The sequence below is a fragment of the Corylus avellana genome, chromosome ca1 (assembly GCF_901000735.1).
Source record: "Corylus avellana chromosome ca1, CavTom2PMs-1.0".
In the NCBI taxonomy this organism is placed as follows: domain Eukaryota; kingdom Viridiplantae; phylum Streptophyta; class Magnoliopsida; order Fagales; family Betulaceae; genus Corylus; species Corylus avellana.
In genome coordinates this window covers 41,242,721-41,260,339 of record NC_081541.1, presented here as the reverse complement: position 1 = coordinate 41,260,339, position 17,619 = coordinate 41,242,721, and the positions used below count along the sequence as shown (strand labels likewise).

The window sequence follows — 17,619 nt, the reverse complement described above, 5'->3', positions numbered from 1 at the left end:
CATTCTTACATATGCATGAGTTATGAAACTTTTCAGATGCTTAACGTACCAGCCGTCAAGCATTTACAAATGAAACAAATAAAGGAAAGAAATAAATAAAGAAACGGCTGCCGGCTGGTATTTATTTGCTTTCTAAATAACCACAGGGACGCTTTGAATTGAGCGTCGCACCACATATTTTAATAAAGATCATGCCAAGTTATCATTAAGAAAAATCAAGACCCATTTGGCTTTTCTTCCATAGTGATCTTTTTTTTTCTTTCAATCTCGCCCATGCATGATACGTTCTCAATTGGAGTGGTACTAAGCTACCAAATGACGCAGTAGAAAACATCAAACACCAAGATATAGAAACAAATTATAAAGATGTTAAAAAACTGAGACACTGATTTCAACCAATGTCGTTAAGCTAAATACATCAAATAATTAAACTAATATCCCATGTTGGGAATCCTATATATTTCTGAGATTCATCCTCACCTATAAGACCAATATATAGGATCTGCTCCTGCACGTATCAATAATTTTACCATTAATTTCATCAGTAAATGTAGACAAAGGCATGATGAAGCAGAGAGACAAATATTTTTATTCGATTCGTACTATCTCTCATAGGTTGTCTTTCCCAAACACAAGCCAACAAAATGGCACGATTGAGTGCAAGCATAGGCATTTCGTGTACTTTTATAACACTAACAAAATAAATATTTGAAACCCTTTGCACGGGTCTAGAGTTTGCGTGACAGGGATATATAAGTACACAAAATAAACCAAAATTGGACAAGTTCTCCGTCAAAAAAAAAAAAAAAAAGAACCTCACAACTACTTATAACAATTATAAATCTCATGGGATCGTAAACTCAAATGCACGTGAAGTGGGGGTCACTTTGATGCATTTAAAAGTAAGACCTTTATTGTGGTTAAAATTCTCGGCACACTAGGTGATTACATGTAACATTGTAAAAGCACCATTCTTAAGGGTGGGCAAAATATCTTATTACTGCCTACGTCACCGAAACCGCCATCGACTATCTACTAACTCTAACGGTAATCGAAATAAAAATTTATATCGACATCGGTAACCAAATCTAAAACGACTTAACCGCCAAAGTATGGTAGGGCAGCATCCTAGCAATATGAATCAGTTCTAATTTAATTTTATCTATATTAGCGACAATTTGTAATAATCTAAGATAATGAATATGTTAAGGGTGCTTATAATTAAACATGTCCAATAAATACTTCTTTAGCCTTAAGAAAACCATTTGGGCTAAAAAAATAACCGATTTGGCCTAAAAAAAAGATTTTATTGTTTTGTATGTTCAAGATTAAACTCTTGTTTTAGTTTTTTTTTTTTTTTTTTTTTTTTATTAAAAAAAAAGGCCCTCTAAAAGTTCAAAACAACCAAATTTTGGCCCATTTAAAAATAGTATTGTCCCAATTAAAAAAAAAAAAAACCCAAGTTAGCCAATTAACTGAACGATTTTAACCGAAAATTTTAAAATTTATTCTTATCAAAATGAATTTAGTGAATTATCCAATTTAACTGACAATTGAGGTTAATATTTCGAAAATACCTCTACTGTTACCGTTAGAACTGATACCTACCCATAATCATTCCTTTAAAAGAAAAAAGTTAAGCTTACAAATAAATTATACAGAAGAAAAAAAAAAACAAAAAAAATCAACATGATGTGGCACAATGTTTCTCAAAAGTTGAGTTTTTTTCATTTTCAATCATATTATAAATTTTTTTTTTATAAAATTTGTTTGTAAGCCTATCATTACTCATTTAAAAAACTAAGTGACTATATATATTATTTAATTTTTTTTTTTTCAGTTGCACTTTTTGACATTTTGAAATAAATATAATGATTAAAGAGGAAAAATCACTATAAAAATATGTAGATTTTGTGACTTTTTGGGCCAAAACCTATTAGTGAGGTGCTATAGTAACGTTTTTTAAAATGAAAAAAGTTTGGTAGACAAGAAAGGGGAGTAATGACATTTTTACTGTTTACTACCCTTAGAAAAAAAAGTTATAAAAAAAATAAATTTTTTTATTTTTTCTCAGAGGACCCAAGAGCCCGGCCTCTGCAATGGTTGAGTCCGTACACATCTTCGTTGACAAGCCTGCAAAACGAGCAACCAAAAAAAGTAAAAACCCAAATCAGAAATCACCACAATAGGAGTCGATTATTCATTATTGTTCGAGCCGAAATGATCAGAAACCCAAATCAGAAAAATATGGTTGAATAGATCGAGTCTTACAGCTATATATGGGAGATTGAGAGAGGCAGGGATCGCCAATGTCACGCACAATGGAACAATGGAATTCACTTTCTGCAAATTCACCAAAATTCCATTGCCTGTCCTCCTCGATCTCGCCCAAAAGACATCACAGTCCCCAAAACCCCTCCCCACTCTTTCTCACCTTGTCAACCTTCAACATTAACCACGAATCTCTCTCTTTTTCTCTCCTTCGCACCTTCTCAGCCTTCAACAACTACACAAAAAAAAAAGAAAAAAAACAAAAAAAAAAAAGAAAAGAAAAAACAAAAACTAAATTTCATGCTGCGGAAAAACAAGCTCCTTCAACGATTGCAAAAACACACAGAATGATAGGATAAACGAAATCAAGTCAAATCAAAAAACAAAAAAAATGTTTCTTGTAACAAAAGAAAACAAGCATTTGATTGCAGAAACGTTGAAGCGAATCGGGCGGTGATAGGATCATTGATGAGAGAGATTGGATTAGCTGATGTGAGAGAAGTTTGGAGAGTGGGTGAGAGGATTCAAGAGCAAGAGATCGCTGAAATTTGAGGGTATCGGATATTTGAGGGTCTTGATGAGCTGAGAGATGGGAGGTGAGAAAATAAGAGCGGCAGCAGGGGAGGCGTACGTGAGAAAAGGGAGAAAGAAGAATGATTAAAGAAAAAAGGGCAAAAAAAAACAAGTTTAAAATTCAAAATTTAAAATTAATAACATGTGACATGTCACTAATTAGTGACGTGTTGAATGTGTGCACATCACTAATTAGTGGTGTGTGAACAGCGAAACATCACACGTCACTAATTAATTAGTGATGTGTAACTGTTCAAACGACACCCCTTAGAGAGGTGTTGTTTTACCCAAAAAAAAATGTCACCTTTTGGTGACGTTTTCGAAAACTCAAACTGTTGACACATCACAAAGTTTGGATTTTTTTTTAGTGAATCCTTCTATGTATGTTGGCGATCGAGAATCCCTCCAAATCTTTGGCTGCCTCCCCACACAAGGAGGCAACTCTAGAAGGAAACTCAACCTTCTTCATCTCCATCTCAAGCAAAGCACGTGGTCTCTATAATCTGTGTTATCACTCTGAAATGATTAGTCAATTTGAAGTTTCCTAAAATTCATTATAAAGTTCAATTTTACCTACTAACTAAGCAATTTGAAAATTTGTATTCATGACAATCTTTATAAATCACCAATTTTATGTCCGCTACTCCTCATCTTCTTAATATGTCGGTGTTCTTAGAGCATTTTTAGCAGTAGTGATTATTTTTTCTGATAATGCTTAGAGGACACACCCAATAAAACAACTCAAAAGAAAATGAACTCCTTTAGGGCAAGAGCAAACCCACACTAAAGGTGATTGGTATGGAGGAGAAAAAAAATGGTAAATCAAATAAGAAAGAAAGGAATAATGTTTAATTTCGTGGAAATGCTTTGGAAGAAAGATAAGAATCGAGAAGAAGAAAAAGTTATTCATTGCCAACAACCTAAAGAAAAGAATTTTAAAAAAATAATTAAGTAACTCCAACAAAGGAATTAAAGAGAGATGATAATTAAAAAGTGTACGAGGAATGTCTTTTGAATAATTAACGGAAATAAGTACTCTTTTTACCAACAAAGGAAAGAGAGAGTGGAGAGAAAAGAATAAAAAAAGACTTTAAGATGCTACAATGTGTTGAGGTGATGAACGGTTTGAAAGTTTTTATCAATAGTACATTAATATATATATTTGAACACCATTTTAGTCCAAAAGCCTAATCTAATGGGTTTGGGTTCACTTGGGTATATTAATTACTTTTTTTCTTTATACTTTCTTAATATGAGACTCGATACTCACAAGTAAACTCACAATGACTATGAACTTAAACTCAGACAAATCTTCTATTAAGAAAAAGAAGTGAGACCTAAACTCAAACTCCTTTTTTATTTTTTTTTATTTTTATGTATATATATTTTTTTTATTAAAAATGACACTTAGCGCAAAATAATTGGTGCTAACATATTAGTCTAATGGTTTTCATTAAAATTTAAAACCAAAGTTAGGTGCAGAGATCTATGTCGCAATATAACGTCACTTTTAATTAGAGACTGATTTATGAGAAATTTCCTACAAATCAATTTGTAAGAAATATGTATTTTTTGCTTACTGCATGAAATTTCTAGCCAGTTTTTATATAGCATAAAGTTAATTGTAACTTAACAGAATCATAAGAACTTATTTTTCATTTTTTTTTTCCATGTGTTTTTATCACTAGAAGAGAGATATATAATAAAGAGGCTTGATATTGACGGAGACCAACCATGAGTACTATAAATACAAGTAGAAGAAGAAGAGTGGATGCATTATCGGTAGAAACCCACTAGTGTTGGCAACTAATAAAGAGGAAGAATTTAGTGCTCTCAAGCAATACAAGTATTTCTTGCAAGCGAAATTTGCAGGTTCTTACTTTCTAGTTTTATTTTATTATATACTTCTTTGTTAAAGTTTTTCGAAGTGTTTTAATATTCCAGTTGAGTTTGTTAATACAGTTATTATAGGTTGTATTGTTAAAAAATAATTAAATAAATTCAACTATTCACAGTTCACAAGAAATAATATAAATTTTCATTTATTATTTCAATATATTCATAAAATAATAACAAAATTATAATAAGATTGATAAGACTTAAGAGATGAATATTATCTACTTACAAAAAATAAAAAATAATAAAAAAGTGATGAATATTATCAGTATATACTTGGTTGATGTAGAGAAAATTTTTGTTTTCTTTGAAGTGTTTCATGCCATTGTAAGAGATTTCCTATCATACATCCCACCTAGTGTCATGTGTTTACTTCTGTGTTATCCTCGTGATAGAGTTGCTAATGCAGAATGGGGTCGTGGATTCACAAAAACAAACACAATAGAATTGTAACTCTTCTCCAGTCAATATTTTGTCAAGGACTACTTGAGGCAAAAGGGATTGAAAATAATATGCAATATTAATTGTTTCTAATATTCTATCATTGTCTTTATAACATGCATGTATTTATAGTAAATAAAACCTTAAACTTGTGGGTTGGATATATAATAATCAATATAATGATTATTATACTGCATGCCAATGATTATTATATTATATTGTTTCTAATAATCAATATAATATAATGATTATTATATTGCCAATGATTGTCCCTAGGAAAAGAAACTTGTGGGATGGAAAACATCCCCTGTAGTGCGCAACTTGCCGCGGTGGTGATTGACATTCCACGAGACCGTGCGAACGACATTCCACAAGACCCTTCGGACTCGGAGTTGGCAGAATGGTGTATCTACAAGGTCCCCAAGCAACTGCGCAAGGTAAACGAAGAAGCCAACACTCCTAAGCTAGTCTCAATAGGACCCTTTCATCACAACCAGGTTGAATTGGAGGACATGGAAAAGCACAAACAGAGATATTTTGTGCATTTCTTGAAACGGACCGAGAAGAGTCCCAATGATCTTCTAAAGATCATTAAAGACGACAAAAAAAAAATCCGTCATTGCTATTCAGAGATCTTTGAGCGCATCAGTAGTAGTGAAGAACATTTTCTGGTAATGATTCTATTGGATGCCATCTTTATAATTGAGCTCTTCTTAAAAACCTCTAAAAAAGAACCGGATTACATATTGAGTAAGCCATGGCTGGTAAATTATTTACTTTATGACTTGATATTACTCGAGAATCAACTTCCTTTTTTTGTTCTTGAGAAATTATATATGTTCGCCTTCAATGACTCTTCCGGTTGCAACCATCGCAAACAAGGCAAGCAAATTGAGGAACACAAAAAGGACCTGAAGAAAGAGGATGCTCCCTTTGTCAGGCTTTCTCGCAAATACTTTTCTCACTTTGATAAGGAGAAAGAATCCATTATAGGAGAGGAAGTAAAGCATTTAACAGATTTGCTAAGATATATGTTCTGTTCAGTACCAGAGCTGATTCAGCAACCTAGAAAACCTATGGTTAATATATATAGTGCCACAAAGCTTGACTACGCAAGATTGAAATTCGAAGCAGCTCATGAGAGACGATTACTTGACATAACATTCTCTGGGAATGAGTCGAAATGGTCTATCTTGACAATCCCACAACTTGTGATAGACGATAATATTGAAGTAGTTTTCCGAAACCTCATAGCCTTGGAGCAGTGTCATTATCCATCTGAACCGTACATCTGCAATTATGTTTCGCTAATGAACTATATAATCAACACCGAACAAGATGTGAAATTGCTTGTTGAGAAAGATGTCATTGTGAACCATATCGGTAGCAACGCTAAAGTGGCAACTCTATTTAGCGAACTCTGCATTCAGATGTTGGTAACTGCTTCCTGTTACGCTTCTCTAAGTGTAGAGATTGATGAGTACTGTAAAAGCTTTTGGAACCGCAGCATGGCATCCATTAAAGGAACATTTTTTCGTGATTTTGGGAGAAGCATTGCAACTGTGGGCGCCCTACTTGCTTTGTTGGGTCTCTTTAGTTCTTTTCTCTCAAAATAAAGGAAGCAAATGTCACTAGTGTTTGGTTTGTGATATGAGGTTTTACCAATTATTTCCATTTTGTTTGTTTCATATTGTTTCAGCATATATACGTAGAGATCGAGTGTCTACTTCAGTACATAAAGCTCTATGCTCTTTGTAATATTCCTGTTCAGCTTGTGTTATATATCTTGAACTTTGTAAGTGGTTATGATATTTCAACAATAAGATTTGTGGCAAGTTTGTGTGTTTTAGCATCCATTGAGTGTCTGTATTTCAGACATGCATATATATATATATATATGATTAATTGACCCAATTCCAAATGATATTATTGTTGTCACCAAGGAACGACATCATTGTCATTGTCATGAGACAACCACAATTATTTGATCATGATTACGTCAAAATGCATTTACCATGGAAAAAGTATATGCAATAAGTGTCATCCAGTCCCAATAAATAAACGTCAACCCTATGTGCCTCCTTGTACAGTACAATAAGTGCCATTTTCCAGGCAGCAACTCCACCCAATTCTGCATGTTCAGAACAGAAGAGTAAGATAAGTTCCAACAAGCTACACCAATGACTAATACAACAGACTTTACAATAATATGGACGGTCCAATTCAAAGGGCACCAACAGTGACGTTTCGATTTCATTACGCCAATTGACTGCTTGCATAGAGCAAACATTGTTCAACATTGAGCATCGGAAATCCAAGTTGCAGTAGCCAAACAATAGAAACAAGAATAAACACTGAAATGAAGGAAAAAGCCAAGAGGTCACTGAACGACACACATACAAGGAAAAAAACAAAAAAATCCCTCTTAGTTTACGATTATAAGTTTTGCAAAAAGCATGATCGATGTGCTTAAATTTGTGATTTGGAAAAAATTATAAAATCAGTATATATATGTAGTGTTACCAAGATGTAATTAATCTGGTCTTTGGAGTATAATAATTTTGTAGTAAGTAAAATACTTCATGGCCCCGAAGCACCAAAATCCTTGACCACCCCCTCAAAAAATTTTTTTTTTTCTTTTATTTTATATATTTAAATTTATGTTTTTTGTTTTTTCATTGTAAAAAATCACACACATTGCAAGATGATTGGTGTTGACGTGGCACACTATTAAGACTTACAGGTCTATTTGGATTGGTTTGAGGGACCTAAAAGTGCTTTTAACACTTAAAAAGTCGGCTTAAAAAAAAAATTAAAAGTACTTTTAAGTGCTTGTTTGGTAAAAAAATTAAAAGTGTTTTTACGGGTCCAAAAAGTCTAAAAATGACCAAAACATATTTTTGACAAAAGCTTAAAAATGAAAATTTTGCCCAAAAGCTCTTTTTGACTTAAAAGCTCTATTTCTCAAACACAATCCCAAATAGGCTTGTAACATTAATTAAATTATTAAATTTGTATCTTTTTATCAACTTAAACTTTTGAGATAAATGGTAATTTTACTGCATCTTCCATCGGTCCATTAAATTGCATCACGTCAGAATTCAAAAGATGCAAACTAAACATCCAATGGACTCACAAATTTCAATAAAGATCATGCCAAGTTATCATTAAGAAAAATCAAGACCCATTTGGCTTTTCTTCCATAGTGATCTTTTTTTTTTTTTTTTTTCTTTTTTTTTTCTTTCAATCATCGCCCATTCATGATACGTTCTCAATTGGAGTGGTACTAATCTACCAAATTAATGACGCAGCAGAAAACATCAAACACCAAGATATAGAAACAAATTATAAAGATGTTAAAAAACTGAGACACTGATTTCAACCAATGTCGTTAAGCTAAATACATCAAATAATTAAACTAATATCCCATGTTGGAAATCCTATATATTTTTGAGATTCATCCTCATCTATAAGAACAATATATAGGATCTGCTCCTGTACGTATCAACAATTTTACCATTAATTTCATCAGTAAATGTAGACAAAGGCATGATGAAGCAGAGAGACAAATATTTTTATTCGATTCGTACTATCTCTCATAGGTTGTCTTTCCCAAACACAAGCCAACAAAATGGCACGATTAAGGGGCAAGCATAGGCATTTCGTGTACTTTTATAACACTAACAAAATAAATATTTAAAACCCTTTGCACGGGTCTAGAGTTTGCGTGACAGATGAGCTGAGAGATGGGAGGTGAGAAAATAAGAGCGGCAGCAGGGGAGGCGTACGTGAGAAAAGGGAGAAAGAAGAATGATTAAAGAAAAAAAGGCAAAAAAAAAAAAAAAACAAATTTAAAATTAATGACATGTGACACGTCACTAATTAGTGATGTGTTGAATGTGTGCACGTCACTAATTAGTGACGTGTGAACAGTGAAACATCACACGTCACTAATTAATTAGTGATGTGTAACTATTCAAACGACACCCCTTAGAGAGGTGTCGTTTTACCCCCAAAAAAAAAAAAATGTCACCTTTTGGTGACGTTTTCAAAAACTGAAATTGTTGACACATCACTATGTTTGGATTTTTTTTTTAATGAATCCTTCTATGTTTGTTGGCGATTGAGAATCCCTCCAAATCTTCGGCTGCCTCCCCACACAAGGAGGCAACTCTTGAAGGTAACTCAACCTTCTTCATCTCCATCTCAAGCAAAGCACGTGGTCTCCATAATCTGTGATATCACTCTAAAATGACTAGTCAATTTAAAGTTTCCTGAAATTCATTATAAAGTTCAATTTTACCTAATAACTAAGCAATGTGCGAATTTGCACTTATAACAATCTTTATAAACCACCAATTCTATGTCCGCTACTCCTCATCTTTTTAATATGTTGATGTTCTTAGAGCATCTTTAGCAGTACTGATTATTTTGGTTGATAATGCTTAGAGGACACACCCAATACAACAACTCAAAATAAAATGAACTCCTTTAGGGCAAGAGCAAACCCACACTAAAGGTGATTGGTATGGAGGAGAAAAAAAATGGTAAATCAAATAAGAAAGAAAGGAATAATGTTTAATTTCGTGGAAAATGCTTTGGAAGAAAGATAAGAATCAAGAAGAAGAAAGAGAAAGTTATTCATTGCCAACAACCTAAAGAAAAGAATTTTAAAAAAATAATCAAGTACTCCAACAAAGGAATTAAAGAGAGATGATAATTAAAAAGTGTTCCTGGAATGTCTTTTGGAATAATTAAAGGAAATAAGTACTCTTTTTACCAACAAAGGAAGGAGAGAGTGGAGAGAAAAGAATAAAAAAAGACTTTAAGATGCTACAATGTGTTGAGGTGATAAACGGTTTGAAAGTTTTTATCAATAGTACATCAATATACATATTTGAATATCACTCTAGTCCAAAAGCCTAATTTAATAGGTTTTGGTTTACTTAAGTATATTAACTACTATTTTTCTTTATACTTTTTTAATATGGGATTCGACATTCACAAGTGAACTCACAACGACTATGAACTTAAACCCAGACAAATCATCTAATAAGAAAAAGAAGTGACACCAAAACTCAAACTCCTATTTTCTTTTTATGTATATATATATATATATATATTTTTTTTATATTAAAAATGACACTTAGCGCAATATGATTGGTGCTAACATATTAGTCTAATGGTTTTCATTAAAATTTTAGACCAAAGTTAGGTGCAGAGATCTATGTTGCAATATGACATCACTTTTAGAGACTGATTTATGATAATTTTCCTATGGATTTTTTGCTTACTATAATCAGTTTTTATATGGCATAAAGTTAATTGTAACTTAACAGAATCATAAGAACTTATTTTGATTTTTTTTGTTCCCTGTGTTTTTATTGGTAAGGAACCAACCGCGAGTACTATAAATACAAGTGGAAGAAGAAGAGTGGATGCATTATCGGTAAGGAAGAGAAAGAAACCCTCGAGTGTTGGCAACTAATTAAAGAGGAAGAATTTTGTGCTCTCAAGCAATACAAGTATTTCTTGCAAGCGAAATTTACAGGTTCTTACTTTCTAATTTCACTTTATTATATACATCTTTACTAAAGTTTTTAGAATTGTTTTAATAATCCAGTTGAGTTTGTTAATACAGTTATTATAGATTGCATTGCTAAAAAATAATTAAATAAATTCAACTATTCACAAGTTCACAAGAAAAAATATAAATTTTCATTTGTTATTTCAATATATTCATAAAATAATAACAAAATTATATGTATATTAATATCTTGTAATAATAAGATTGATTAGAGATGAATATTATCAGTATATACTAATTGGTTGAGGTAGAGAAAATTTTAGTTTTCTTTGAAGTGTTTCATGCCATAGTAGGAGATTTCCTATCATACATCATATCCCACCTAGTGTATGTGTTTACTACTATGTTATCCTCAAGATAGAGTTGCTAATGCAGTATGCGGTTGTGGGTTCGCAAAAACAAACAACAATTGAATTACAACTGTTCTCAAGCCAATATTTTATAAAGGACTTGAGACAAAAGGGATAGAAAATACTATTCAATTGTTTCTAATATTCTACCATGGTCTTTATAACATGTATTTATAGTAAATAAAACCTTAAACCTAGTAGAACATTGTAATAAGTCGGTTTACAAAATTGGGCATGGCTCGTTTTCAATCTTGTTCGAGCGCAACTGCAAACAAGCAACTCTGTCCAGCTCATTCAAACGCAATTGCAGACGAGTCATTTTGTCCAACAGTCCACTCTTCTCTTTGCAGCCCATTTTGACCCAATAAATGTTGGAATTAGCAATCTTCACGAAACATGTCCTTGTAGACATTTAAATCAACTTTCCAACACCATCAAGATTGTCTCTGTACGACATCTGAAACTCGAGATATAATCTTTTTAAGGTCTGATTGGAATCCATGATGCATCAGTTGCCTAGCTAGCCATTTGCGTTGTTTGTTCCAATAGTTTGCATTATATTATAGAACAATAAATCTATCACAAAAATATCTTTTATTTTTGGCAAACTACTCTTACCCCTTTCAGCGTACACCATATTCGTGATTGATGTTTTTCAAACTCTAAAAAGTTAGAATCGACCATCTTTAACTATCTAGCCCTTTCACTTAATTAGTCACTTTTATTAGTATTTTTGTTAAATTTGACGAAAAAATGTGTTAAATTGTTCATCATACCTAACATGTAAAAATACAATTACGCTCTTAAATTAAAAAAATAAATAAATAAAAACTTATGATCTCTAGCCCTAGTGATGCACGGCTCGGGCATGGGCTAGCTAGTCTCCTTGCACAGATACCCACAACCAGAGTGTGGTTGTGGGTCTTTGACCCATGCAAGTGAAAGGACGTAATAATTTGAGGGGCTTAATTTTGGGGGATTGCAAATGGGGTGTAAGTTCGAATGGACTGAGTGCACTTTTTTTCTTTTTCTTTTTTTTTTCAAAGTCACATATATAACAATAAATCAGATCTCTGATCCATATATATATATATATATATATATATGAAAAATAAATAATTAAGATAAATTGGTTAGTGCAGTATAAATATTGTATAACGATTATCCCATTTGGCATAAGGAGGTATAATATCTCATTACAAATTTTTGAAAAATAATTATTTTATTGGAAAAAGTTCATATACCCTCTCAAACTACCATCTAATAGACAATATCCCCCTCAAACTACCAAATATTGCCAATGCTCCCCCCAATGACGAAACTACCCTTAGTAAAATAAAAACAAAAAATACTAAAACTTCTAGAAAAAACCTAAAACTAATATATATATATATTTAAAAAAAAAATTGTTTTTTTTAAATTAAAATTTTCGTTTTAAAAAAAATTGAAAATTTGATTTTTTTATTTTTTATTTTGGAATTTATAAGGGCATTTTTGTCTTATTGAGAAACCTATAGAGGTATTTTTATTTTTTTGTTAGTCTTGGGGGGAACATTGACAATGTTTTGGTAGTTTGAGAGAGACATTGACAATATTTTGGTAGTTTGAGAGGGACATTATCACAATTGAAAGTTTGGAATAACATATTATTTTTGTTTTTAAAAGAATAGGGGTATTGTAGGAATATAAAAAAATGTTGTCTTTTTGACATACTTTGATAGTTTGATAGTTTACTTTAATACCTTTTGAATATTGTGGAACTTTATCGCAAACGACTGTTAGCAGCTTGAGAGGCTTTTTTATATTTTTCTTATAAATTTTCATTTGTTATTTCAATATATTCATAAAATAATAGCAACATTATATGCATATAAATATTATCTTGTAATAATATTATAGATTGATTAGATATGAATATTATGAGTATATACTTGGTTGGGGTAGATAAAAATTTTGTTTTCTTTGAAGTGTTTCATACCATTGCAGGAGATTTCCTATATATATCTCACCTAATGTGAGGTGTTTATAACTATACTGAGGTATAGCTGCCTAGCTACTAGCCATATTTGCGTTGTTTCTTCCAATAGTCTTACCCCTTCCAGCTTACACTTACACCATATTTGTGATGTTTTTTGAACTTTAGAAAGTTACAATTGACTCCCTTTAACTGCGTAGCTCTTTCAATTAGTTGTCTCCATTATAATTTTTTTGTTAAATCCGACAAAATATGTGTCACATTCAATGCACGTGACTTAAATTATACATACTCTCCTGATAAATCTAACTCTTAATTTACAATAGCTCTCAAATTAAAGATTGCATCAATGTCTCCTTGAACTACTAAAATTTTACAATGTATTTCTTTTGTCCCACAAAAATGAAAAAATGGCCCTAAAATTTTTCAACAAGACAAAAATACCTTATAAATTTGAAAAAAAAAAAAAAAAAGAAAGAAGAAAGATATTTAAGAAACTATTGTTGAACAAAAATGGCTTCTAATTGAAATAAGTGATCTGCAGCTGATTAGATTCTATTAGATTCCCACTGATTGTCGCTTATTTGTCACTAGGAAAACAAACTTGAGGGATGGAAAAGATGGCCAGTGATTTCATAACCATTGCAAAAGAAGCTGAATGCGAAGAGTTGGTGATTGACATTCCATCGGACCTGCCCCATGCGGAGTGGCGGGAATATTGTATTTATAGGGTTCCCAAGCAACTGCGCAAGGTAAATGAAGAAGCCTACACCCCTAAGCTACTCTCAATAGGACCCTTTCATCGCGGCAAAGATGACTTGAAGGACATGGAAATGCACAAACTGAAATATTTGGAAAATTTCTTGCGACGCACTAAGAAGAGCCAGGCTGATCTTCTAAAGATCATTAAAGTCAACGAAGTAAAAATCCGTCATTGCTATTCAGAAGATTGTGGACTTGAAAGTGATGATTTTGTGAAAATGATTCTATTGGATGCCATCTTTATAATTGAGCTCTTCGTAAAGGATAAAGAAAAAAAAGAAGAAGAAGAGGCTAAGAGGAAAGGAGAAAATTATTGTGAAAAAGAAAGTGATTACATATTAAGTCATCCATGGCTAGGAAATGGTATACTACATGACTTGATAATACTTGAGAATCAACTTCCTTTTTTTGTTCTTGAGGAATTATATAGGTTCGCCTTGGGTGACTCTTCCAGTTGCAACAATCGCGAACAAATTAAGGAGGACCTGAAGAAAGAGGATTCTCCATTTGTCGAGCTTTCTCGCAAATACTTTAGACGCTATGTTCAGCAGCAACCGCTCAATGTTGAGGAAGTAAAACATTTCACAGATTTGCTAAGATATTTTTTTTGTCCATCAAAGAAGCATATGGAAGAATGGAGAAATGAAGAATCATCAAATAGGCAGATGGAAGAATGGAGCAGTGCAGAACGAGGTTTGGATACTCGATTTTGTGCCACAAAGCTTTATGACTCAGGATTGAAATTCAAAGCAGTTAAAGATCATAGCCGCGTCTTACTTGACATATCAGTAAGTCCTGGGTGTGTGCGACACTTTTCGTGCTTCGACGCTTTTCCACGCTTTTCATGCCTCATTGCTTGCTTACCATGCATTATCTGCTTGATATGCTTTCCGTGCTTGTTGCGTATCCAGCGTATACTAAAAGTCCCACAACTTGTGATAGACGATGATACTGAAACTGTTTTCCGAAACCTCATGGCTTTAGAGCAGTGTCATTATCCATCTCAAACTTACATCTGCAGTTATGTTCTGCTATTGGACCGTCTTGTCGACACTGAAAAAGATGTGGATTTGCTTATTGATAAGAAGGTCATTGCTAACCACCTCGGTTGCAAAGCTGAAGTGGCGTCTCTAATTAACAAACTCAGCAATCAAATTAATGTGGCAACTACATCCGCTTATGATCATATAGCTCGAAAGATTCATGAGCACTATGAGTTCCCTTTAAACCATATATTGGCAACCCTAAACAGAGAGTATTTCCCCAATATTTTCAGAGGCACGGCAACTGTTGTTGGACTTATTGTCCTGGGTTTCACCTTCTGGAATTTCCTTAAGCCTTTTGTCGTGTAGATCGAATTGAAGTACTACATGTGTTATAATTAGTGTTCGTTGGAGTGCTTTGCTTTTAGTTGCATGCAATGGATGCATGGCATCTCAACTTTGTAATCATGCTTAGCTTCTGATATATATCCTCCTCGTCTTAATTAATATAAGCATGGTTTGTAATCTTCAACTTTGTAAGTGGTTTATGATATTTCAGCAATAAAATTTGTGGGAATTGTTTGTTTGTTTTAGCATCCGATCCGTTGAGTCTCTGTATTTCATCCAATAGAGTTTTATGATGATCAGTTATCATAGTTTGCTTTAAAATTAATCATTATTTTCTACGTGGGCATAAATTGACAGGGGCATCAATATCAACATATTTGTTTAATTGACTTCTGTACATGCTTGTGATCCAGCTAGCGCACCATTTTGTCAATTTTTGAATTGGAGCAAATTAAATTATAACAAAGTAACCAGTACTGGGCTTGAGGATTCGGGATAGAGTTTGGCAATTTTTGTTCATGAAAGATGCTTATGGTGTTCAAAATCAATTTTTTTTTTTTACATGTTCGCACATGCCACAAGGGAGAAAAAATGAGAGGCTACGAAATTCGAACAAGTGACCTCTGTTTAATAAGGCGTGGTCTCCAACCAATTAAATTATTCCTTGAGAACATAAAAAAAAAAAAAAAGAAAAAAAGAAAAAAAAACAACTATTTGGGAAAACAAATTAGAAGACCAAATAAATGAGTATGCTATCAGAAAGATGGACAAGCCATAAATGTAAAATTTTAACAGTAAACAAAACTTATAGGGAAAAGTACACTTTAACCCCCTCTCAAAAGTTTGGAACGATTTTCAATTCGACCTCCAAATTTTTTCAATTTGTGCAATGCACCCTTCCAAACTTGCAAATTTTTTTTCAATTTGACCAATATCATCCTAAAATTCCCATATTGCCCCTAATTTATTTTTTTATTTTTTATAAAAAAAAAAAATTAAAAAAATATTCAGGGTGGCGTAGCCATCCCTTTGGCCATCTGGCCATTTTTGCACCCCCATTTTTTTTTTTTTAATAAAAAATTAGGGGTAATATGGAAATTTTGGGATGAAATTGGTCGAATTGAAAAAAATTTGCAAGTTTGGGGGGAGGGGATACATTGCAAAAATTGAAATATTGGTGATCGAATTGAAAATCATCCCAAACTTTGGGGGCTAAAGTGTAATTTTCCCGAACTTATAATGATGGTATTGAAGGGTGGGCGTAAATAATTGCAGCAATCATAAAAGTGAGACCATTTCTTCTAGTCGATAGTTTTCATATCCTCAAATATGTGATCTGCTGTTAGAATATATTATAGGGTACAGGGTAATCTCCTTTAATTAGATTTGATTTGATCTCCCTTGTCATTTTGTATTATTTTCACCTCCCTATAAATATGGACCTTTTATATTGTAAATGATGCAAGATGAGAAAATAATATATTTTTTTTCTTTAGATTTATTTAGGTTTTATTAATTATTGAGGTCATTAGTATTTTTAAGAGTTGTATTATTTTATAATTTAATAATGAATTTAGCACAAAGTCAATCAAATTAGGGTTGGGATTTTTTGTCCGTGCCTATTTAAGTGAACTTTTGTACTCCTATGAAGAGAGATTAAGATTAATGAAAAAACATATGTTTTCTTTGATGTGCGATTAAGAGTTGTATTATTTTATAATTCAATAATGAATTTAGCACAAAGTCAATCAAATTAGGGTTGGGATTTTTTGTCCGTGCCTATTTAAGTGAACTTTTGTACTCTTATGAAGAGAGATTAAGATTAATGAAAAAACATATGTTTTCTTTGATGTGCGATTCTCACTACAAAAAATGTTTTTTTTTTCTTGATAGGCAATTTTTGACGTGTTAGGTGGTCTGACATATCAGTAAAATTTACTGACGTGTCATTATTGACGTGTGTCGAGCGTTAAAATTTTGGGTGTCAAAAACAAAATTTTTTTGACGTGTCACTTTTAACACGTCAAAAATTATTTACGTGTCAAAAAGTGGCACGTCAAAAAAATTTCCTGACTAGTCATTTTCTAACACGTCAAAAAATTACTGACGTGTCAGAAATTGACACTTCAGGAAATTTTTCTGATGTGACAGGAGTGGCATGTCATAAAATTTTATGACGTGCTAAAATTAACACGTCAGTAAATTTTAAAAAATTATTAAAAAAAAAATTCTTTTTTTAAATTTTTTCTGGAATTTTTTTTTTCAATTAAAAAATTTATTAATTTAAATTATTTTTCAATTAAAATAAATTTTTTTAAATTTTTTTTCACCAATTTCGTTTCTCCAGCTCTCCCTCTCCATTTTCTCACTCTCTCTCTCTCTCTCTTCTTTTCTCCATTTTTGTTTCTCCGGCCCGCTCTCCCTCTCTTCTTT

General features: G+C 32.3%; 3 protein-coding genes across 3 annotated transcripts in view; all 3 read left to right on the top strand.

The window, feature by feature from the left end:
- The first annotated feature begins 4,685 nt into the window (after positions 1-4,685).
- LOC132167128 (UPF0481 protein At3g47200-like) overlaps positions 4,686-17,619 on the top strand; it is a 38,008-nt gene continuing 25,074 nt past the window's right edge. Inside the window, exon 1 of the mRNA XM_059578026.1 lies at positions 4,686-4,716. The gene's annotated coding sequence lies outside the window, so the exon portion shown is untranslated. The remainder of the gene's footprint in view (positions 4,717-17,619) is intronic.
- On the top strand, positions 5,475-6,797 carry LOC132172304 (UPF0481 protein At3g47200-like). The gene has a single exon (XM_059583783.1). It carries the CDS (start codon positions 5,475-5,477, stop codon positions 6,795-6,797), a length of 1,323 nt encoding a protein of 440 aa, XP_059439766.1.
- Positions 13,708-17,619, top strand: part of LOC132172296 (UPF0481 protein At3g47200-like) — a 16,370-nt gene continuing 12,458 nt past the window's right edge. The window contains exon 1 of the mRNA XM_059583772.1: positions 13,708-14,943. Coding sequence (XP_059439755.1) covers positions 13,714-14,943 — 1,230 coding nt within the window. The 5' untranslated portion in view covers positions 13,708-13,713. The remainder of the gene's footprint in view (positions 14,944-17,619) is intronic.

Bases quoted from the DNA above. Each gene is read 5' to 3' on its own strand.
- LOC132172304 (XM_059583783.1), top strand. From the start codon at position 5,475: ATGGAAAACATCCCCTGTAGTGCGCAACTTGCCGCGGTGGTGATTGAC.